Source organism: Hydra viridissima, unplaced genomic scaffold (assembly GCF_058129835.1).
Source record: "Hydra viridissima isolate aposymbiotic clone 2 unplaced genomic scaffold, HvirCarnegie_v1 scaffold_15, whole genome shotgun sequence".
Classification (NCBI taxonomy): Eukaryota; Metazoa; Cnidaria; class Hydrozoa; order Anthoathecata; family Hydridae; genus Hydra; species Hydra viridissima.
In genome coordinates, this window is record NW_028324314.1 from 2,116,113 (window position 1) to 2,139,289 (window position 23,177).

The 23,177-nt window shown below is 31.1% G+C and overlaps 2 protein-coding genes, 1 long non-coding RNA gene and 2 pseudogenes across 5 annotated transcripts; 4 read left to right on the plus strand and 1 right to left on the minus strand.

Moving 5' to 3' along the window:
• Nucleotides 1-2,332: 2,332 nt before the first annotated feature.
• LOC149878131 (uncharacterized) lies at nucleotides 2,333-3,168 on the minus strand (annotated as a pseudogene).
• A 1,568-nt stretch (nucleotides 3,169-4,736) lies between these two features.
• Nucleotides 4,737-7,079, plus strand: LOC149878132 (uncharacterized). Of its 3 annotated transcripts, none has more exons than XR_016447650.1 (4): nucleotides 4,737-4,791; nucleotides 5,582-5,994; nucleotides 6,080-6,103; nucleotides 6,594-6,850. It is a non-coding gene; the product is annotated as an uncharacterized LOC149878132 (long non-coding RNA). The 3 variants fall into 3 exon arrangements; XR_016447651.1 differs by lacking the exon at nucleotides 4,737-4,791 and adding an exon at nucleotides 6,995-7,079 and having other exon boundaries at nucleotides 5,228-5,994; nucleotides 6,594-6,625; XR_016447649.1 differs by lacking the exon at nucleotides 4,737-4,791 and having other exon boundaries at nucleotides 5,228-5,994.
• A 603-nt stretch (nucleotides 7,080-7,682) lies between these two features.
• Nucleotides 7,683-8,668, plus strand: LOC145195024 (uncharacterized; annotated as a pseudogene).
• A 37-nt stretch (nucleotides 8,669-8,705) lies between these two features.
• On the plus strand, nucleotides 8,706-10,043 carry LOC149878133 (uncharacterized). The gene has a single exon (XM_090073155.1). It carries the CDS (start codon nucleotides 8,841-8,843, stop codon nucleotides 9,807-9,809), a length of 969 nt encoding a protein of 322 aa, XP_089929281.1. The 5' UTR covers nucleotides 8,706-8,840; the 3' UTR covers nucleotides 9,810-10,043.
• A 126-nt stretch (nucleotides 10,044-10,169) lies between these two features.
• On the plus strand, nucleotides 10,170-11,804 carry LOC149878134 (uncharacterized). Its single transcript, XM_090073123.1, has 4 exons — nucleotides 10,170-10,797; nucleotides 10,901-11,017; nucleotides 11,256-11,503; nucleotides 11,645-11,804. The coding sequence occupies exons 1-3, from the start codon at nucleotides 10,242-10,244 to the stop codon at nucleotides 11,357-11,359; spliced, it is 777 nt and encodes a 258-aa protein (XP_089929249.1). The 5' UTR covers nucleotides 10,170-10,241; the 3' UTR covers nucleotides 11,360-11,503; nucleotides 11,645-11,804.
• The last annotated feature ends 11,373 nt before the right edge of the window (nucleotides 11,805-23,177 follow it).

Below are 23,177 nucleotides of genomic sequence, written 5' to 3' on the forward strand. Positions count from 1 at the left end.
AATCGTTTTTGCAAAAATTTTCTTAATGAAATTGTGTGGCAATGAAAATAGCCGTTTTTAATTAGCAATAGCGACATATAAAAGAGCAACAAGACGCCATTGCCAAACTGCTTGAAGCCAATGAATCAATGGTGACTCAAGATTTTGCAAGTAGGTACAAACGGCGGGGCGGGGCGGATCAGCGGAGCGGATCATTTATAAGGTGCAAACGGCGGGGCGGATCATTTAAACGTTACTAAAGCGAGTTATATTTCATTAAATGTACAAAAAAAAAAAACGATTCAGATATAGTTTAAATTCACTAAAAATATAATATTTAGAAGGAATTTGCATATTACAATTTTATTAAACGACAAAAAAAAGTATAAAAGTTTAAAATATTTTATAAATTTTATGAACTCAAAAAACAACATGATCCGCCAATTTATATCAAGTGATCCGCCTAGTTTTATGAAGTATCCGCCTTAATTTTGATTGTTTGAATCAAACTCCTTTATTTTTAATGATTGTTTTACCAAAAACCAAGTGATCCGCCGATTTGTATCAAGTGATCCGCCAAGTTTCATGAAGTGATCCGCCTAATATTTTGATTGCTTAAATCAAACTCTATAAGTTTTAATGATAGTTCTACCTAAAACCAAGTGATCCGCCGATTTATATCAAGTGATTCGCCTAGTTTTATGAAGTGATCCGCCTAATATTTTAATTGTTTGAATCAAACTCCTTTATTTTTAATGATAGTTCTACCAAAAACCGAGTGATCCGCCAATTTATATTAAGTGATTCACCTAATATTTTGATTGTTTAAATGAAACTCTGTAAAGTTTAATGATTGTTCTACAAAAAAAAAACGTGATCCGCCGATTTATATCAGGTGATCCGCCTACTGTTGTCATCGCCCCGAGTTAATGTTTATTGCTTAAAAACAAAATGCTACTTGAAATTCTTTTATTCAACTGCTTATTAAACTGCTTATTCATCAAAATACTCTTCTTATCATAAAATTCTTTCTCTTCTTAAAAATCCTCTTTAAATCTCTTAAAAATTCTTTTCTATTAAAATCCTTTTTAAATCTCTTCTTCTGACAAAAACTCCAATTTCCTAGATTCTTTCTTTTTTTTGAGCTTTTATAGTTTTTGCTTGTTTTCCAGTTGCGATATCTTTTCATTTATTTATATGGCAGGTTGATGAGTCTTCATGTTTACGTCTTTTCTCAGTTGTTTTTAACTTTTCTTCTTTCGTTTTATTATGTACTTAAGTGATAGATAGGTGAATCATCGTGTATAAGCCTTTTCTGATCGTTGTTTTTGACTTTTCTAATTGTCGCTTTATTGTTTACGAGTCTTCGCGTTTACGTCTTTTCTCAGTTGTATTTAACTTTTCTTCTAACGCTTTATCACTTATTTATGTGAAGAGTTGGTGAAACTCTGTAAAGTTTAATGATTGTTCTACAAAAAAAAACGTGAACCGCCGATTTATATCAGGTGATCCGCCTACTGTTGTCATCGGCCAGAGTGAATGTTTATTGCTTAAAAACAAAATGTTACTTAACAGTGTAAAAAAAACTCAATGTATTAAAAGCAAATAGAAATAACATTATAGTTTATCTTTTATAAATATTACCTGTAAACAAAATTATTCTTATCTTAATTGTTTTGAATGGAATTTCATGTCACAAACTGTTAGAATATGATCAATAAAGTAAATTTCAAATCTTGATAATTTATAATTCTTGATAAATTATAAATTTAAACCATACTTCATCAGTAGGCAAACTAAACCAAAGTATTGATGCAAGGTAGAAGAACGCGGTAGAACTAAAGAAATAAAAAAATAATATTATAAAAAGTAGATATGTAAATTGATATATGACATGATAAAATATATAAACAGTAAAATATAATTCTACCAGCTTCGGATGACTAAAGCAAAACTAAATAACTGAATATATATATATATATATATATTTGTATCCATTTCTTTCTCTTTTCCAGTAACCTGTGGGGTTCCACAACCTTTTATGCTTGGTCCAGCATTATTTCTTTTTTCTTCTATATCGATAATCTTCTGGATAATTAAATAAAAATCTTAAGTGGCTATATTTGCTGATGATCTTGCCTTTAAGCATTGTCGCATCCTTTCACATTCATTATCATATAACTCTAAACACTGTTCTTACTCTAAACACAGTTATAACTCTGAACACCTTCATAACTCTAAAAACTATTCTAACTCATCTAGTCATTCTAGTAAAAGTTTCATCTAGTTATTTTAATATATTAAAATTTACATTAAAAAATATAGAATAGTTGAAAGAATCTGAAAAAGTTTTCTACAAACATTTAATGCATTTGTAAACCTTGGGTAGATTTGCCTTGTACTCTGCAAACATTGATTCGGATAGACCTATACAAGAAGAATGAAACCATTCATTACAATTTAAACACTGAATCATTGAGTCTGTCGATTTAAAAATGCTACGACACACACAATACAAAGAGTATTTTGAGGTACGAACTACATTTTTTCTAACAGTTCTATAGCTATCAACAGGGAACTGTGTTATTCTGTATTTTTCAAGACATGTCAGCAAATGTTGGCGCATCAAGTCCTCCCTGTATCTAAAGTTACAAGGGTCTTTTCCTAAACACAGAGTATCACAATTTGCTATTGCATAAAAGCCACACAAAAGATTTTTCTAAGGGGCTACATTGCTTATGTTTAGCTCTATTTAAACAGACTGTAAGCAGGCAAATTTAGAAATTGAGTAAATGCAGTCTTTACTAGCAATGAGTTGCAGACTACAATAAATGTTGATTTGACTTTCTTTACAATGGTGGTTAGAGGCAGTTACCCAATGTCCTTTTGTTGAATCATTAAAAATTTGAACAAAAGCCCTGCTAGAAGCATTACATTGACCAGCAAAGCACAGAATCGGGTCTTCAAGACGTTTAATATCTGGAAACTGGCGCTTACATAATAAAATTGCTGCAAAAATAACTTTATCATTGAGAAGCCCCATTGGATATAAGATAAGGCTTCGATCAGCATTGGTGAGATTCAATTTTCAAATTGAAGCCATGTCACATCTGCAGTAGCTATTGAATTTGTATCATCACAAATTAAAATAGGTGTTTCTAGTGTAGTTTCTAGTGTAGTTGGTTTCATATCTGAATTCACAACTGATGATAAAAATGGAAAATTCGATAGAGAATCTTCAGGCGTTGAGACACAGTTGTCAACAAATTTCACTCTCTTTTGCACCCTTTTTAATACACATACAATAATAGAATACTAGTAGAAATGTAGATAACATTGTTTACACTATAATATAAGATAAAAAAAAAGATGGATAACACCTAAAAATTTAAAATGCAAACAAATAAAGTTATTTACATTTCATTTTGAGATAACCCCAAACAAAATTTTACGTACTAAATGCGTATTCAAGCAAAATAATACGTAAGATACGTAAATTTACGAATAGAGTACGTATTTAATAGTACGTATTTCTTAATCTGTATTTATACGTTTTATTACGTATTTAAACTTACAAAATATATTTCAAGGTTAAAATACGTATTTTTAGTTATTTTAAAATACTTAGGTTTTTATTTTTTTTATCGGTTACCGTTAGTTAAATATGGCCAACACGCTTTGCTTTTTATATAAACGAGCAGATTCAGTAAATCTGTCAGTACATCACTTTTATAAGTTTTTATAAGTTGTTATTATAAAAAAAATGGGAATTAAAATTATAGTGTTAAGCAATTTTCTGTGAATTAAAAGCAACTGTTATATGTCATAAATTATGATATTATTCTATCTTTCTTATACAAAATTTGCATTCAAAAAGTGTTAAATACTGACCTTATTATAATGTAGGTACGCGGAAATAGCGATTTACGGAACCGATTTTTATGCTAAAATTTTGGCTCTCACTTTTTTAACTTTTTTTTGAGGCAGCGTGAGGCAGACGTAGTTTTGTGGAGTTTCTTTTTAGAAACATATATACACATAGATACTTTTTGGAAAGAAGAAAGACTAATCTTCACTTTTTTAAAACTTTTATTATGGTTACTAAACTTTTTTATGTGATATTTTGCTCCTAAATATTACCTTGATGTTCTCTCTTGAATTTGGGGTCGAAGAAATGTAAAGTCCGCTTTTTTTATTATTAAAATAGTTTCTTTCATGCATTTCCTACGTACATGCCAAATTTCAACGAAAAATGAGGATAAGCAATTAGTTTAATTTGTGTTATACCAAGTATACCACTTTTTTCAGGTAGCTCTAGGCAAACGGTTTTTTGAGGTGGTTCTTTTTAGAAACATATATAAACCTTGAGAATTTTTGAAAAAAGGAAAGGTTAGGCTTGTTTTTTATATCACTATTGTGTATCGCTACAATACCTTTTTATGGAGTATTTTGCTGAGCTTTTTGCATGAAAATTTGGTTGATGTTGTCACATGGACTTGTAGTCGAAGAAATGTAGAGTCCGCTTTTTTTATTATTAAAATAGTTTGCTTTATGCATTCTCTATGAACATGCCAAATTTCAACGAAAAATAAGGATAAGCAATTACTCTAATTAGTGTTGGACTTTAAGTACCTAATTTCGGTTTTTCTGTTATTTTTTTTTTAAGCGAAATCCGGGTGGGCCGAAATCTGGATAAGGGGGGGGGGGAGAATTCAAATGAAAATCTTATTTTTAATTATCTTGATTTATATTATTAGATTTTATTTAATATGGACAATGCCAACAAAAATCTTATGGCTACACTAACAGATAGTAAGTTCAATTTTTTTTTCTCATATCCAAAAATAATGATTAATGTAAAACCTTAATTGTTTTTTATGTAACATATAAAAAAAGATTAATGTTTCAGATTAAAACTGTTGGCATTCAATAGGAACAGCTTTAATATTTTAAAATACTAACATTTAATATTTTAAAAGCACTAAGAAGTTTTTTGTTAAGATTAATCTAATGAAGTATGTATTCATATGTGGTTTATTATAAAACATATCATTCAATGATAATCATTGTTATTGTCTTTTATCATATTTGGATTATATACTTCTTTATCTGTGGATTAGTGTTTAAATCATTATACAAGCATGTCTAACATTTATTTCTTGTTTAGATCCTACCCAGCTTTTTATAGATTTTTTAAGATTTTGTAAGTATAAGTCACATAAATATTGGGTTTATTAATTAAAAAAACATTTACATAATCACAAAGAGAAAATAGTTAAAATTAAGTAAATATTAATAAAACATTTGTAATATCTTCCTATATATAGAAACACTTAAAAAACTTAAGTTAATGTTCTTTACTTATTGTATACTTATCTTTATCTGTGTTTATTGTTTACATAAGTTTATAACCATTCCTAATTTTAGCTTGTTGCTTATAAAAATGTCTTTATATTTGAATAGTTATATTTTCATTGTTTATTTTCATTTTTTTAGTATAGTTGTTGCACCTTAAGCAGAACAGCTTTAACGATTGTTGCATTTGTAACTTGATGTTGACAATTTCAAATTATATTGTGTAAAATTTTTTTAACATTTTTAGTCGAATCTACACGGCCTACTGCTGGTAAGTTTGTATTAGTTTGTATATGTTAATTATTATTGAATTAGTTTTTAATCTGTGAATATATTTCAAAGAATACCAATTTCAAAGTCATTATTTTGAAATAGTTATTTTTTATTACAAATTTTGAATTTTAGTTACATCCTCGTTTTCAACAAATGGTAAGTTTAATAACTATTACTATTTAATATGTGTATATATTTTTGACGATTGCAATATAAATTTTTTATTAAATAATTTTTAACCTTAGTTCCTTCTACATCTGCTATAAGTGGTATGTGTACAAATTTTTACCTTTCATTATGTTTATGCATATCTTGGCAATTACAGTATTTATTTTTAATTACAACTTTGATAACCTATAGTTACATCTTCATTGGCTACTACGACTAGTAAGTTTAAAAACTATTATTTGCAAACATGTACACACCTTTCCTATAAATTGCAAATTTTTATAAAAACTTTTTTTATCTTTAGTTACATATGCACAACCTTCTGCTGGTAAATTTATGATTTAGAAATGTTTCTGAATGATTATTCAATTTATGTTTCTATTTATACACACTATTTAATGGATTAGTATTGTGTTATCCCTCAAAGTGCAGTAGAATGAAATGAACAACCTCATTAACATTTTTTGAGCTATCATCGATTAATATGTTGTTCATATTATTTATTCAGCCTATGACTTTCACAATTAATTTTTTTATGTTAAATTTTACATAATGTTTTTAAGTACTAATCCACTACAACTAGTAAGTTTAAAAACTATTATTTGCAAATATGGTACAGCAAGTTGTGTAGCTTGCAAAACATTTTTGATAGACAGCTCTGGCTTACCTTCACGTGGTGTCTATTGTTAAAAATGATTTATTTAGTTTCATTATTGGAATTTTATACAACATCATTTACTAAAAGCCAAGACATAAATTTGTTATATTTTGTATTTTAAAAGTTTTTAAAATTTATTTTATCTTTAGCTTATTTTTAGGGTGGATACTCCAACTTGCATCTTGTAATGTGGTAAGATTTGTAAAGTTATGTCTCTCTTTTTAAGTAAACACAATTTAAAAACATTTTCCAGCTTAAATAAGAATTAGAGGGGGGACTTTGGGCGTGGCACATGCCCCTTCCCTAACTAACATAGTAAAATAATCTTGAATACTTATTTCTCTTTTTCCATGAACTCTATTTAAAACCTTTATTCATATATATTTAAAAAAATTTTTTTAGGTTGGATTAGACTGGGCGGGGGGGGGGGGGGGCGGGGCAGGGCGTTAAGCGTGGTACATGCCCGACCCTAATGTCAATTTATACACCACTTGTATATGATGTAAAGTAAGAAAATATAATTTAAACTTTTTAACACAAAATATAATAAGTGTTTTTTAGGTTTAAATATGTTTAAGAATGTAACATTTCACTACGAGGGTGTTAAAACATAACAAAGACGTCCACCCTTTAATCTAAAAAAGACCACTAATATTTGGAATTGAAATGGAAGCAAATTAGATTAACTTTTTGAGTATAAAGATAACATATTTTATCAGAAAAACACTCTTTCATGTGAAAAACTTGTATTTTTTAAGGTTACGATGGTGTTCCGGTTCCCCCCTCTGGCCCTCTATACACCCCTTCTATCTATAGAGTTATGTGAACTTGTAGCCTACTCTTACATCTATCTTTTGATACCAAGGTTTAGACATTTGGATAAGATTTGACAAAGTTATAACAATTTCAGTGAAAAAAAATTTTTTTTTGGAACCAATTTCTTCAATAAATCCATATATCGAAAATTTGCTACTAAAAATGTCATAACTTTTTTTTAAATTGTTCGTTTTTAATAATTTTTTCACCTTTAAAATACTGTATTGAAGGGCTTTCTAATGATATATAACATTTTAGTATATGCTCAGTTTTAAAAAATCAGTCCACGTACCTATTATAATGTCAGTACATACAATGATTGTATATATGCTGAATGTAAGTTTAACTTCTAAATTTATTTTTTTTATCTCTTGATATTCTATATTTATTTAGTATTTTATATTTAAGTTTTTTATTAAAGAATGTGATTGATTACTTTTAATAATAATAAATTATTTAAACTTCCTTATCATTGTTACATTAGCATTTATGTTAGAATATTTTAATCAAGCAACAAATATTAAATAACATGTCTTCTTCAAGAAATATTCGTAGAAAAGTTGCCATTGCAGTCAGTAGCTGTTTGAATATAACAGACGGTTTGTTTTATTAATAGTTTCAAATGCTTTGATATAAAATCTTTTTTTTTTAATCAGTGTTACTACTTATATTAGTAGTTATTTGAATTTTATTTAAAGTATTATGTTGTTATATTATTATTTGTGTTACTTTTTTAACTGTGTTTACCATTAATTTTAGGATATCAATATGAATATTCATATTTGGAGAAGTCTGATAATCTAATTTTTGATTCCAATTCTTCAATTTCAGAATCTATTTCCAATTTTGAGCCTTCATTATGTTCTTCAAGTGATGAAGTTTCTACCAGCAGTGATTCTGGAAAAAAAAATCCAAGTAAATTTGAGTTGCTAATTAAGTTACAGGATTGTGCAATTGAAAACAATATACCTTTTTCAACAATGGACAAACTGTTATTGATTTTAAAACCTTATCATCCTCAATTGCCAAAGTGTTTCAAAACCTTATTGAACTCAAAACCTGCAACAATTAGAAATGTATCTAATGGAGAATTTTTGTATCTTGGTGTTGAGCCATTTCTTCAAACACTTAGTGTTTCTAGCCCATCAATTATATCTTTGCAATTTAATATTGATTGTCTTCCACTTTATAAGAATTCTGAAATACCATTTTGGCCTATTCTAGTTAAAAAAGTTAGTGATTCAATGTCACCAAAAGTTGTTACCATTTTTTGTGGAAAAGGAAAACCCAGTTTACATGATTTTTTTTCCCAATTTGTGACAGAAACAAATTATATTAAAAACAATGGTGTTACAATCAACTCACACTTATGCAGTATTCATATAACTAATTTTGTATGTGATGCCCCTGCAGCTGTGATAAGTGTACTGTAGAGGGTGAGTGGCATAGCAAGGTTGTATTTTTAGAAACAGATGCACCCCTCAGAACATTAGAAAGTTTCATTTCGAAAAAAGATGATAGTCATCATAATGGGGAGACACCTTTATTGGGAATTCCTATTCATCCGATTAATAGCTTTCCAAATGACTATATGCATTCTGTATGTTTAGGGGTTGTTCGAAGACTTCTGAATTTTTTGTCTTCTGGACCATTCAGTGTCAAGTTATCTTCACAATCACTAAAAACTATATCAGATTGCCTAATCCATATTTCGTCATTCTTTCCTTCTGATTTTAACATACGGCCCCGTTCATTAGAGAGTATGAAGAAATGGAAAGCTACAGAATTCCGATTATTTCTCCTTTTTTTAGGACCTATTGTTTTGTGTGATATTCTCAGTCAATCAGTTTATGAGCATTTTCTTATTTTACATAGTTCAATATTTTTATTATGCAGATCTCAAGAACACAAAGTTATTAATTTTTGTGGTGAGCTGTTAAAAATATTTGTTACAAACGCTATTATCTTGTATGGAAAATTATTTATAACATATAATGTGCATTCCCTTATACATCTCCACAATGACTGTTTGCAATATGGATCCCTTGGCAATTTTTGTGCTTTTCCCTTTGAAAATGCTCTAAGACACTTAAAAAGAAGAATTCAAAGTGGGTATATGCCTCTTCAGCAAATTGCTTCCAAACTTACTGATTACAAAGCTGAACATACACGAATAATGCATACTGATGGAGTTTTTCTGCAACATTGTGGTGAACCATTACCAAATCATGGTAATTTTTTACAATATAAAGTCTGCTATTACAAAAATAAAAGGTTTTCAAGTGGTTTGCGTGATAGCTCGGTAATGATTGAACACAAATGTTATCAAATTGTTAACATCTTAGTAGAAGGTTTAAGAAATCCATTACTCTTAGCCAGACATTTTACTGTGCACACAGATTTTTATGATGTGCCACTTGCTAGTTCAAAACTCTCTATTTTCAAAGTTGGTTGTCTCAGTGACACCTTGCATACAGTTCCATTCTCTGATAATGTTATTAAATGTTGCTGCCTCCCATATTCTTCGTCCTATGTTGTTTTCCCATTATCAGACATTTGAATTCCTGTTATATTTTAGATTTCTATATTTCTTGACAATATGAACTAAAAAACAAATTTTTACTATATTATTAATGTTTTTAATATATATCATATACAACATGTTTATTATTCTTTTTTGGTTTATATTGCCTACAAGTGCTACAATTTATTTGTGCAGATTTAGCAGTTTATTATGTAAAATTGTTAACTGCAAATTCATTATTTCTTTATTGTAAAGTTTAAATTTACAGAAAAGGCCGCTCTTGATCATATAACTTGAGTTACATTTACTTAATTATATTACTCAATTTCTTGAGTATATATCAGAGTTAGACATTACAATTGTAATGTCTAACTCTGATATATAGACAAGAAATTGAGTAATATATAATTAAGTAAATGTTTGTTTTAAATTTTTTTTTTTAGTGTTTAAAATTTTTATTCATTAAATATGTCCTATGCAGTTGTTGTTTTTACTAATGACAATGAAGTGGCAACAGTGTCCAGCAAGTGGTTTAAAGCTCCTGGGTGTGTTTTGTGGCCCAATTGTAGAGTAGGAAAAAAACTCCAAAACATGTTGTTAAATCACAAGGAACCAGAAGCTAATTGGATTTCATATGAAGTACGAGTGTTGTCCAGCAATATATGTATGCTTTTTACTGTCAATGTTGTTGTAAAAATTTCATTCTACCAAAGGAGAATGTTTGACATTCTAATTTATTATCTTTGCTATTTTATTTTTCTAGTATCTCTCAAATCAGCAAAAAAAAAGGAGCGACTGGCTGAGGAAAACTCTGATCTAAGTTCGGCTGAAGATGGCAGTCGAGTTTTACATGCGCCTAGCAGATTTAATAGTCAAGAATTTTCCCAATCACCAGCCAAAATCAGAAAAATTATTTCAAATTCACATACTACTCCCTCACCTTATCTTAACTATCCCTTGTTTCCAGTTACACCATCACTAGCTTCTTGTCCACCCTTAATTCAAACTTTAACATCACTTCCTGGTAAGCTGGTTGTTTTGTTTTATTAAAATGAACATGTTTTGTTTATTGATTTGTTAATATACTATCTCTCTAAAATATGGATTTTTACTTATCGTTTTTTTAGCTACTTCTAACTGCCAAACTACTTCACTTTGTAATTATCCCTTATTTCCGGATAAATCAACACCAGTTTCTGAACTTTTGTTTTCAAATTCCATTCAAACTCAAGCATCACTTCATTGTGAGTTTAAAAGTTGTTTTTGATTGAACATGGTATTTTATTGTGAAATGTTCTAATAAAGTGTTTTTTATAAATGTTTAAAAAATTTAAGTATTTATCTTAATTCATTCAGTATTAATCACAAATATTTTAAAAATTTTTCCTGCATTTTCAGGTGGAGAAATAGTTTTATAATTTTTTCTGCAGCTGATGTTTGGCATTTATGTTATCAGGAATATTTATACTTCTTTTTTATTAGGCAATCTTCCTTGTGAACATCATTGTACCCATGTTGTTGCATGGTTTGAAAAATTGTTTCGAGAAATCCAGCAAATGCGCATAGAACAAAATGCTATAAATTGACGCTTTCAGCAACATTCACAATGTCAAATTGAAAATCAACATCTAGATAGCAATTTTTTGAATTGTCTTCCTCTGGACAGTGATCTTGATTTTGATCGGTTTGGCATCGAAATAGATGCTGACAAAGGAAAAAGAACTGCTCTGGTAAGAAAACTTTTATGATATTTTGTTTAGTCTTTCTATAGAAATTTTTTTTTATAGGTATACCTCTCTTTTTGTGGAAAATTATGTTTATGTAATCATAACAATATAAATTAGTAGTAAAAATTTTACTTGTTGTTTCAGATAAGTTATTTGCGAAAAAGATCTGACACAAATGTGAACAAGACCATAATTAGTATATTGAGGAGTTTGTTGAAAGACAATGTTCTTGGATGTTATTCAAGGGATGGGAAACGTGGGAAAAAAAGTTTTGCTTTAGCAAAAGGAAATTTTGTTTCAATAATTCAAGGTAACATTTATCTAATTAATAATATTTAAAAATTAATTATTATTAGTATGCATATATAATGTATATAGTGATATTATTTTATATAATGATGTTATAATGTATATAAAATTAATAATATTTATTTGTATGTATATATAATGTATATAATATCATGTATATAAAATTAATGATATTTATTATTATGTATATATATATATAATGTATAAAATATCATGTATTTATAACAATAAATGTATGTAACCATATATTGTTAGATCAGCGCACACACATACCAGTGGGGTATTAAGAACTTTTTGGGATCTAAGGCTATTTTAATTCAGGGTTCCCAGTTTCTAATAGTAGTTAGCGTTACTTTGATTATGATGTGTATTTATTTTTCGATCTGTTAAATTTAGATGTTTTTTCAAAAGTTCATAAAGGCGTATCGATTGTCGAAATAAACGTTGCTATTTCGGAGCAATTAAAAAGACTAAATCAAAGGAATCGAAGTTCTCTACTTAAATCAGCCGAGGAAACAGCACCCGAAATGGCAAATTAGTTTAATAACTAATTATTGGATTAATGTTGAACTAAAATTTAAAAATACAGAACGTCTTGTTTTTTGTTATTAAGGCTTACAAGTTGTAAATACCCTTCTTTCGTCCAAAAGTTACTTATTATATTATAAATAAATACGATTAATATTTGTCTGTAAAGACGTTCTAAATATACATATTTAACATAAAAAGATATTGTAAAAAAACGACAAAAAAAGTTCGCTAACGAAGTTACGTATATAATACGAAAAAAAGAAAGCAAGAAATACGTATTATTACGTTAAAAAGATACGTATTAATACGAAAAAAAGATACGTATTTATTACACCCTACCAGCGGCCAAAAGTACCGTAATTAATACGAAAAAAAAAAACGAATATATACGTATTAAATACGTAAAACTTTGTTTGGGACGGAATCTCTGTATTTAAACTGGCTGCAGGGGAAAAGTTACCAACATGCGAAGTTTAAGACTGTATCATAAAATATATTCCTGGCTAACACCCCGACATTGCCACAAGTCAACAAATGTAAACAGTTTCAAGAACAAATTAGACAAATATTTAGCATTAAAAAAATTAACTTAATGAGTTTTAATAAAAATAAAATTTTTTAATACTAATAAAAAGTATAAAAAATTTAAACAAAAATTACTTTTGGTCTTAAGTCTTCTAAATAGTTTTTGTTTAAATTTTTTATTCTTTTTATTAGTATATACCTACATTATCAAAAGTGAGTTTCTAATTCACTCGCTATTAACACATAGCTATGTGTTAACAGCGAGTGAATTAAAAACTCACTTTATATACTACAACTAAATTATATTTTATATACTACTACTAAATTATATATACTACTACTAAATTATAATAATATTTTTAATAATATAGCAGTTACTATATTGCTATAATTTATGATTGATTTTAAGCAAGCACAATGAAAGCACATTGGTGCTCACATTTTAAAATCATAACACAGATACAATTAAATAGCATGTATAAAAAAGGTCATTTAAAAATCTGCAGATTATTTTCTATAGTATGTCTTACACTGACATAATATAAAATAGACACAAGCATGTAAGTTTGCTATGGAGCCATTTTACAATAATAAATAAATCTTCAAATAAATTAAAATAGGAAAGACAATTTTTAGCTTCAAAAAAATGTTGCATATTAAATGACATCTTGAAAATATTCAATATAATATTAAATGACATTTAGAAGTCCTTTCATATTTATTAATAAGATATCTTGCTTTACTGTAGCATAGCATTAAGTAATGGATAAACTATGCCTAAGTAAAGTTAGATTTTACTTTAAACATAATAAAAGAAAGAAAGCTATTTACAGTCTTGTAGACTACATGTAGGCTACAGTCTACATTGTAGATTACAGGTATAACTTATTTAAATGTGTTTAAAGTCTAACTTTACTTTAGGCACCGTAATTGATTTTTACTAGTATAATCCAAAAACTATGCTATTTACTACATTATACTATTTTAGTATACAAATATATTTTAAAATTACAAATACTATACAAGTGCACTGAAATATTGCTGCCTAACCTTTTCCATGATTCACTTGTATGACATAAACTTCGCCTGCCTCAGGATTGTTGAGTGTAGTTGTTCTATCTTCATTATTGATCTTGGCGATAAGATTTGCAATAACCTCTATTTTAAGATGCTTTATGCAAACTGTCAAAACTAGCACAGTCATTTATTAAAAAGTCATCATAAAAAAATTTAGCAATATGTTTGTTCAGGTTGAATTCGCTTGCAGAAATTTAACTATTAAAAGTGCCGTGTCACTTGAATGATCCGCCCCGCTGATCCGCCCCGCTGATCCGCCCCGCCCCGCCGATTGTACCAACTCAGATTTTGCTGCTTTTGATTCAACAGCTGAATTATGGGTTCACTATCAGGAAAGATTCGAAACATTCGCTAAAGCTCGGGGTATAACAAGTAATAACAAAGCTGCTTATTTTCTCAGTTGTCAAACCCCATTCATCTACAAACAGTTTTACAATCTTCCAAGCCAACAAGGCACTCCTTTGACAGTCAACCATCTTTCGTATGATCAAATTGCTCAATTCATGAGAGAACAATACAATCCAACGTAATTCCTTGTTCGTGAAAGATTCAAATTTTGGTCAAGTATTGGTCGAAATTAAGGTGAATCTATTCCACAACTGGTTGATCGAATTCGACAATTGGTTGCGACATGCGACTTTGCTAACATCACAAATCCATTGGATGAAGCTCTTCAAACACATTTTATCTGCTCTATTAAAAATGAAGCATTGCTCAAAGCTCTTTTCAAGTGCAAACACGAAGATCTAACTTTCGCCTAGGCCGTAGAAATTGCAACCAAAACCGAGGAGCCCGTCAAGGTAGGCAATTAAACTGCCGTTGGTCCCTTAAAGTCTCCGATATCTCTCCCAATCAATAAGTTGGGGCAACATCAATTGGAATCCAAATCCTCTGCTCCTCGACAAAACAAATCTCAGACTGAGTCAACCGCTTGTAGAAGTTGTGGCAAATCGACCCATGAATGCAAAAACTGCCGTTTCAAGGACGCCGAATGAAATTTTTGTGGTAAAAATTGTCACATTAAAGCAGTTTGTTTCAAGAAAAAGGTCGAATCCCGAAAGACGGTCTAGCCTATATTCATTTATGGACAGACTAAACCACTTCGCCAAGTCAACCAAATCAATGTTGATGATGAAATTACACAAAATCTCCAAATCAATGGGCATTCGATGAGATTCGAACTCGACACTGGAGCTCCTACCAATTTCATCACCCATACTTTATGGCAAAGTTTGGGTAAACCACATCTTCAATCGTCGGATTTACAATTCGAGTCAGCAAGCAAGCATCAACTTCTGATACTAGGGAAAGTTGAATTATCAGTTAAAGCTCCAACAACCTGTTGTAAGATATGATTCCACGTTACTTCTCTTCCTGGACTAAATCTTATCAGCAGATCGGGAAATCGGCTACTTGATCTTTTAGTTGATGAAAAGATTAAGAAATCATCCAAGAGCACATTTGCTAAGGTCTTTGATCATCTCAAACATGACATAGATCTCCAACCAAGGTGCAGAGTTCTATGTTCTGAGTTTCCAGACCTGTTTAAACCAGAATTGGGTTGATTGAAAGACATTGAACTTGAAATGAAATTCAAGCCTGACTAGAAGCCTATCTTCTGCCGTCGAACACCTGCACCTTTCGCTATTCAAGAAGATCTGGTTGACGCTTACGAAGCTGGTATCAAGCATGGTGTTTGGAAACGTACTCAATTCAACGACAAAGGTACACCTGTGGTTCCTATTCAAAAGACTGCGCTTCCGGGACAAACAAAACAAAAGATTCGAATTTGTGGCGACTATTCAGTCTCCATTAATACTCAGGTTTAACCTCATCGCTGCCCAAAGCCGTTGCTAGAAGACCTGTTGCGTAAACTACGTGGTGGTTATGGATACACAAAAATTGACCTGGCTGACGCTTACAATCAAATTTGTTTGGGTCCAAATTCTCAGAAACGACTGGCTCTCAGTACACTTACTAGTGTTCTTCTTCAGCTACGTCTTTCATTTGGTATCGCTACAGCACCGGGGTAATTTCAAGATACAGTGGATAAATTAGCAAGTGCTCTACCTGGTGTGGCTGTCTATCTCGATGATATTTTCGTCAGTGGCAACAACTCAGCCGATCACATTTCCAACTTGCGTGGTCTTCTACAACGACTAAGAAAACGGATTACGCTGTCGTCTAGAAAAATGTATTTTCGCTAGTTCTTCGATCGAATATCTTGGCCAAATATTATCTTCAGAAGGTATTGCTAAAGGTAACAAAATTGATGCTGTTTTGGCTATGCTAGTTCCAAAGGACGTTAATACAGTGCGATCTTTTCTTGGTCAAGTACAGTTTTACTGCAAATTTCTTCCTCAAAATTTGTCTATGATATTAGACCCGCTCTATCGTCTAATTAAGAAAGATGTGCCATGGCAGTGGACATCCGAACAACAGTCAGCTTTTGAAGCTGTGAAACATTTGTTATCATCTGATTTAGTTCTTACTCACTTGTATCTTTTGAAACCGTTAGGAATGGCAACAGACGCTTCAGAAGTTGGTATTGGTGCCATATTGTTTCATCGATTGGCAGATGGCTCTGAACGTCCTATTGCAAATGTATTGAAGATTTTGACTGATTGTCAACGTCGCTACAGTCAAATTCACAAAGAAGCATTGGCAATAATTTTTGGTTTAAAAAAGTTTCATCAATTTCTTTTCGGTCGTCGTTTTACCATCGTCACTGATTATAAACCACTATTGGCTCTGTTTGGTCCAACAAAGGCTACTCCAGCTATGGCAGCAAATAGACTGGCTCGATGGGCTTTAATTCTTAGCCGATACAATTACGAAATCGAGTTTCGTAAGACAGCTGAACACGGCAACGCTGACGCGCTTAGTCGATTACCGGTTGACCATGATCGCATTTTTGATGGGGAGGAAAGTAGTGAAGAAAATTTAATGATTTGTGCGGTGAAAACCATTAGTCGTCAAATTAATATGCATGATCCGAATATCCTAGTCCGCGAGTCGAGCAAAGATCCTGTCATCGCTGCAGTTACTCTCGATGTTCGAGATGGTTGGGTCAATCCGACAATAATGAGGAGATACGGGAATTCCAAAAACTTTCCGAAGCTCTCTCAGTTTCAGGCAAATGCTTGTTCTATGGTCCACGTGTTGTCATTCCTAAAACTCTTCAAGATCATGTCTTGAAGATACTGCACCTAGATCATTTCGGCATTCAACGAATGAAACAACTCGCACGATCTGCTGTTTATTGACCAGGCATTGATTCGGCTATCACTAACCTAACACACCTGTGCACTACCTGTGCGGAAAATCAGAACCTTCCATCGAAACCGGCAGTGCATCTATGGTTGTTTCCAGAACGCCCTTGGAGTCGTCAACATATTGATCATGCAATCAGTTTCTTGGGAACAAATCGGCTTATTATGATTGATGCTCTATCTAAATATCCTTGTATTCATCCTTCGTCTTTTATCAGTGAAAAATCTACGATTGATTTACTGGAAGAGGATTTTGCACACTTCGGTTGTCCACATGCTCTGGTTACCGATATTTATTCCTCATTCACTTCTCAGGAATTTCTAGAATGGTGTTATAGTCGAGGTATCGTCCTGCTCAAAGGTGCTCCGTATCAGCCCGAAACAAATGGTGCTGCCAAACGACTAGTTCAAACTTTCAAAAAGCCATGAAGAAATAAAACCTATCTCCTAAGAATGCTGTTCAAGAATTTCTCATGGTCTACCGCCGAACTCCTTTAGCTAATGGATCCTCCCCAAGTGAATTACTCAATGGCAGACAAAATCGGGCGCAAATCGATCTGCTTTTGCCATCCCCTGTTTATTTACAACAATCAAAGCAATCTGTGGACTCTTCCAAAGTTGCAAAGTTTTCAGTTGGAGACTTGGTTTATGCCAGATACTTTAGCTCAAATAATGATTGCAACTCAAAATGGATTATGGCTATTGTCACTGAAGTATGCGGTCCTCGATCTATCATAGTGAAGACAGAGCCTGATGGTCTAGTCTGACATCGTCATATTGAACAACTCAGGCATCGCTATGACTCCAAAAAAAAAATAGTGCAGCCCGCTTTATTATCATGTGAACGTACTGGTCCAGATAAAAAACAAATCAATGCAAGATGTTCTAGTAGATGCAAATCAAAAAATAATCAAAACGCTGGCTCTCCGTAAAGCCAAGCTGGTCCATTCTAGAACTTTCTAGATTCAACATAACATTCGAGAATCTTCAATAGAACACTCTAGATATATAATAACGTCCCAGAATGTTCTGTATCTTTCTAGGAACTTTCTATTTTATTATAAATATTAAGTTTGTGTGATTATTATTGTATTGGTATTCTTGAATCAAAAATAAAAGCTTTACTGAAATCGATCTTTTATTTCGATCTGTCAAGAAACAAAACAGGCATGATACTCTAAACGTGAATGAATCCTCATTTTCTATCATTCGAAGTCTTAATTATGATAAAATGGAAACCAGGTTGTAAATACTTTAAAAGGATAACTTTTAGACAAAAAAATATCCTCATTCAAGATGGCAAATATTAGGGATTTGTCGTATCATTTTGCAATTGCAAACAGCTCCTCTGTTTTAGATACTTAAACCTATTACATTTACCAGAACCATTGCATAAGCATAAAGAGTATTGCAATACTAATGAAGCTGTTAAAATAGAAGTTTCTTTAAAAAGTATCTAATCTTTTTTTAAAATTTAGAAAAAGATGGTAAGAGTACCATTTATTGCTTATGCTATCTTTGAATTCCTCACAAAACCTATTGAAATGTATCAACCAAATCTGGAAAGGAGTTATGCGAAACAAAACCAAATCAATGTAGTTTCTAGCTCTTGTAAATACATAGAGCGTTTTGATAATAGAATATGCACTTTACAACAGTTTACTTCTACTGAAACAACTGATGATGAAGATATTGCACAAAAGTTTGAGGAACTATTGGACCAAGATATTAAAAATAAAGCCAACATTACTTAAAAGATATAATATTTGGTATAGATGATAAAAAGAAAGCGCAACAAATTGTACAATATGTCGGGATAAATTTAAAAAGAAAGATAAAAAGGTAAGAAATCATTGTCATTACACTGAGAAATTTAGAGGAGCAGCTTACTACTCTTGCAACCTTATCTTAAATGTACCAAAATTTATTCAGTCGTTTTTCACAATTTCACTGAATTTGACAGCGATCTATTTATAAAAAGTCTTGATAAAACAAAAGATGATATTAAGTGCAAACCTGGCAATGAAGAAAAATATATCAGCTTTTTAAAGGATGAAGAAGTCAATAATCGCTCTAAAAGAGCCAAGGTGCAAGCTCTAAACGGAAATAGAACTAGGATTCATTGATAGTTTTAGATTTAACGCCGCTAGCTTGAATAATCTTGTAAAAAATCTGCATAAAAGCAGTTTTAAAAATACTGAAAAGTTCTTTGAGTTTCAATACCCATATCTAGTTTTGCGATAAGGTTTAGGGGGAATCTGTTGTACCTTTGACCACTATTTGTTTCCGGGTGTTTTTTCCTTGACTATTGAATCAATTTATACCATTCAAAGTTTATGTTATTGTCAAAAATTATGCGTTTGACTTTTTTCTCATTCAACCAAAAAGTATCATTTTTGAGCGTTTTTAAAAAAGTAGTCAAATGGTTAATGATACAACATCTACGTTGCACCTTTGAGCGAGGTATATTGTTCCTTTTACCATAATATTATTAATATGTAATCATGAATTATTTGGACTTTTAATAAGTAGTCTTGATATATTACACCTTTGCTATATGTTATAAAGAAGTTTCTGGCCAACTACATGTCAATAAAAGCTTATAAAACCATTTTGTAAGCAATTAAAGACGTTGCCGCAGCAAGCTGTAACCCTAAAACATTTTTTAATGGTCTAAATTAAAATTTTGTTTCTTTTCACTTTTACAACTCCATGTTAAACGTTTTTTTGTAATTCAAGTAAGTAACTTTGTTTTGAACAATAACTACTAATTGTAGCATTACATAAGTCTCCCTTAGTTTGGTTTTTTTGATAGATCTTGTTTTGTATCAAGTCTTGTACAAAGGGCCATTTATTGTCCTTGTACTTAGGGCTGTGTTTTAAAGTACCATCTACGGTCATAATCCTTATGATTTTGTTTTATTTGTTTTTTTGTAGCAATAAAAGAAAATGACATCAATTATTAGTACTATTTCGATTTTGTCACATTTTTTTCAGTTGGATGCTATTTACATGGGACGGTTAGGGTTAAGATTGGAAACTTCAAATGTGATTGAATTGTACAAAATGTTTTTAATAAAGTTGTTACTATCTTTTAGATAATTTAAGAGCAAAAATATGCCTCTATAACCTGCTATTCTAGCTGGTGGCCTAGGTACAATTAGAAATGAACTCATAGTACCTTAGTGGACTGATTTAAAAAACCCTTTTACTTGGCGGAGTTTTATATTTTAAGTAATTATGTCGATATCAATAGAGAGTAATTGGTATGATATAAGCCCATGAGATGCATACTGGTATAAGTCAATTTTTTCAATATTTTGAGTTATTGCCACCAATTGTTAGCATTTTGTTTATTCTATTACATGGCAGAGTGGTATAATTCTAATGATATCGATAATGATGCTGAAACTTCTTTTTGTTATGCTCCTCACTAAACAGCTATTTTTGTTCACAGCCATAGTGATATTAGTCAGACTTATACCACTATTGCAGCCAGAACTTGACTTGTACCACATTGCCATTTCCTAATCTGGCTGTAAACAAGATTGATACGGTTCTGGAATATAATATGATGTTATGATTTTTGCATAAGCTACAGGATATTGAGTTTTCTTTTATAAAAATGAATTCAAGTGATGATGAATGATCTAGTGAGCCATCCATACTGGATGATTCAGAATCTGAATATGTTCCTTCAGATTTGGAAGGTAAGTTTACTTTTTGAGGTTATGTTTTGGATAATAATTGTTTTTTATAAACATAGACTAGAAACTTGTATTAATCAAAACTTAAATTCATTTTTCTTATTTCATTGAACTCATTTCAGCTGAACACGGCCATGATAAAAACAGATTAAGGATTACATACTAAACTACAGGCCTAAGAGTGGGAATATTATGAATGCATTTTACATTCAGTTATATTGATTTTGTTGTTAATAACTTTCTGGTTTACTTGTTAGATCCCTTGAAACACTATTCATTTGAAAAATTATACTAGCTTAGCTCTTAACAGTTGAAACGCCAGTTGTAACTGAAAGCACCTTTTGTTAAATTATTTGAACTTCAGGGAAATTTTTGAAATCTTATACTAGACATTACACCAGTATAACTTTTTAAGCTTTATGTATTGAGTTGATGGCACCATTACACTATGCAATATACAATAATAGTAGGCATAATATGTCAGATGGGTTGCATTTAGTTTGTCAGTACAAAAATTTGTTTTTAGTTTTCAGAAAGACCAGAGGATGATGATCAAAACAGATGGAGACGCTCAATTGGAGGCGGACCTACAACTTCAACAGCTGCTGTAGGTGACACTCAACTTCTGACTTCAACTTCTGACTCAAAAAGGAAAAAAAGACTAGAAAAGATATCTTGTAAAAGAATCAAAAGAGAATCTTGCAGAGTGAAAAACAAAAGGCTGAGAAACTCAGGTGAGCAGTACAACAACATAAAAGGTAAGACAGTTAAAAAAAAAGTATTTGAAAACATCCCTTGCGTATTCAAAATGAAATGCAGTGAGAAAATTAAAGAACAAATAAGGAAGAAATTATTTGAAAATTTTTATAAGACAGGCTCCTACAGCACACAGAATGCCTTCCTTCTTGGTCATTGTCACCAGAGTAAGCCCTCCACACATCGTCCACGAAAGGATGTATGGCAAAGAAAACAATCTGTAAAGTACTTCTTAAAGTTTAAAGAACATGATGAAGCAATAACACAGAAAGTTTGCAAGCAATTTTTTTTTGAAAACTTTTGAAGTATCGAATGTTCGTTTACAGCGGTTGCTAGAGAAGGAAGTACAGGGGATTGAAACTGGAAGTGATAAGAGAGGACGGCATCTCCAGCTAATAAAACTAGGGAAGATGCAGTGAAACTTGTATGTGACCATATCTCAAGTTTTCCAAGTGTACAAACTCACTACACACGGCAACACAAGCCCAATAGAAAATACCTTTCACCAGAATTAAACATAAGGGCAATTTTTCGTTTATACTTGGAACACTGTAAAGTTAATGCCATAGATGACCCAGTGTCTGAGTCTATGTATCGTAAAATATTAAACACACGGTTCAACCTGCACTTTAAACATCCACACAAAGACACCTGTAAAAAATGTGATTTGTATAAGATAAAAATTGATAGTGAAATTGACCCAGAGAAAAAAAGAGAGATTGAAATCGAACATGAAGTTCATTTAAGAAAGGCTGAAGCTGCAAGGAATGGTTTAAAAGATCTTGGGGAAAAATGCAAAGAAAACTTAAATGTCCATGGACTATCTTTTGATCTACAAAAAGCATTACCTTTTCCTAAATTATCTGTGTCCATTGCATACTACATACCAAATATGTATGTTTATAACCTCGGTTGTCATGAAATATCTTCTGACTCTGGTTTTATTTATGCTTGGAATGAAACCATAGGATCCCGGGGTACAGAAGAAATATCATCTTGTGTGCTGTACCATATAAAGCAAGTTGTTCCTGCTGAAGCCCAACGCATTGTAATGTTCAGCGAATGTTGTGGTGGAGAAAACAAGACCATCAAAACAGCTGTGACTTTCATGCACTTTTTACAACAGGATCACCACAACATCAAAGTTATTGATCACAAGTTCATAGTGAGTGGACATTCTTTCCTGCCAATGATGCAGATTTTGGTGTGATAGAAGCATACAACAACTCAAGACCTATTTATGATCCAGATGACTGGTATGAAGGTATAATAAAGTCTAAGAAGAAACAACCTTTTCACTTGAAAGTTATATCCCAGTCAGAGTTATTTTCTGTGGAAAGTTTATTGAAAAATATCACAAATAGGAATACAAACAACCTGAAATAACCTGTCACTTGGCTTAAAATACAATGGTTACAATACACTAAAGATAACCCTCTGCAGAATTTGTATAAAGAAAGCCTAAATGAAGAGATGGAGTTTTGTAAAATCAACATCGAT

Bases quoted from the DNA above. Each gene is read 5' to 3' on its own strand.
- LOC149878133 (XM_090073155.1), top strand. From the start codon at position 8,841: ATGCATTCTGTATGTTTAGGGGTTGTTCGAAGACTTCTGAATTTTTTG.
- LOC149878134 (XM_090073123.1), top strand. From the start codon at position 10,242: ATGTCCTATGCAGTTGTTGTTTTTACTAATGACAATGAAGTGGCAACA. The intron at 10,798-10,900 runs GTAAGCTGGTTG...TCGTTTTTTTAG, and splicing joins AACTTTAACATCACTTCCTG to CTACTTCTAACTGCCAAACT. The intron at 11,018-11,255 runs GTGAGTTTAAAA...CTTTTTTATTAG, and splicing joins AACTCAAGCATCACTTCATT to GCAATCTTCCTTGTGAACAT.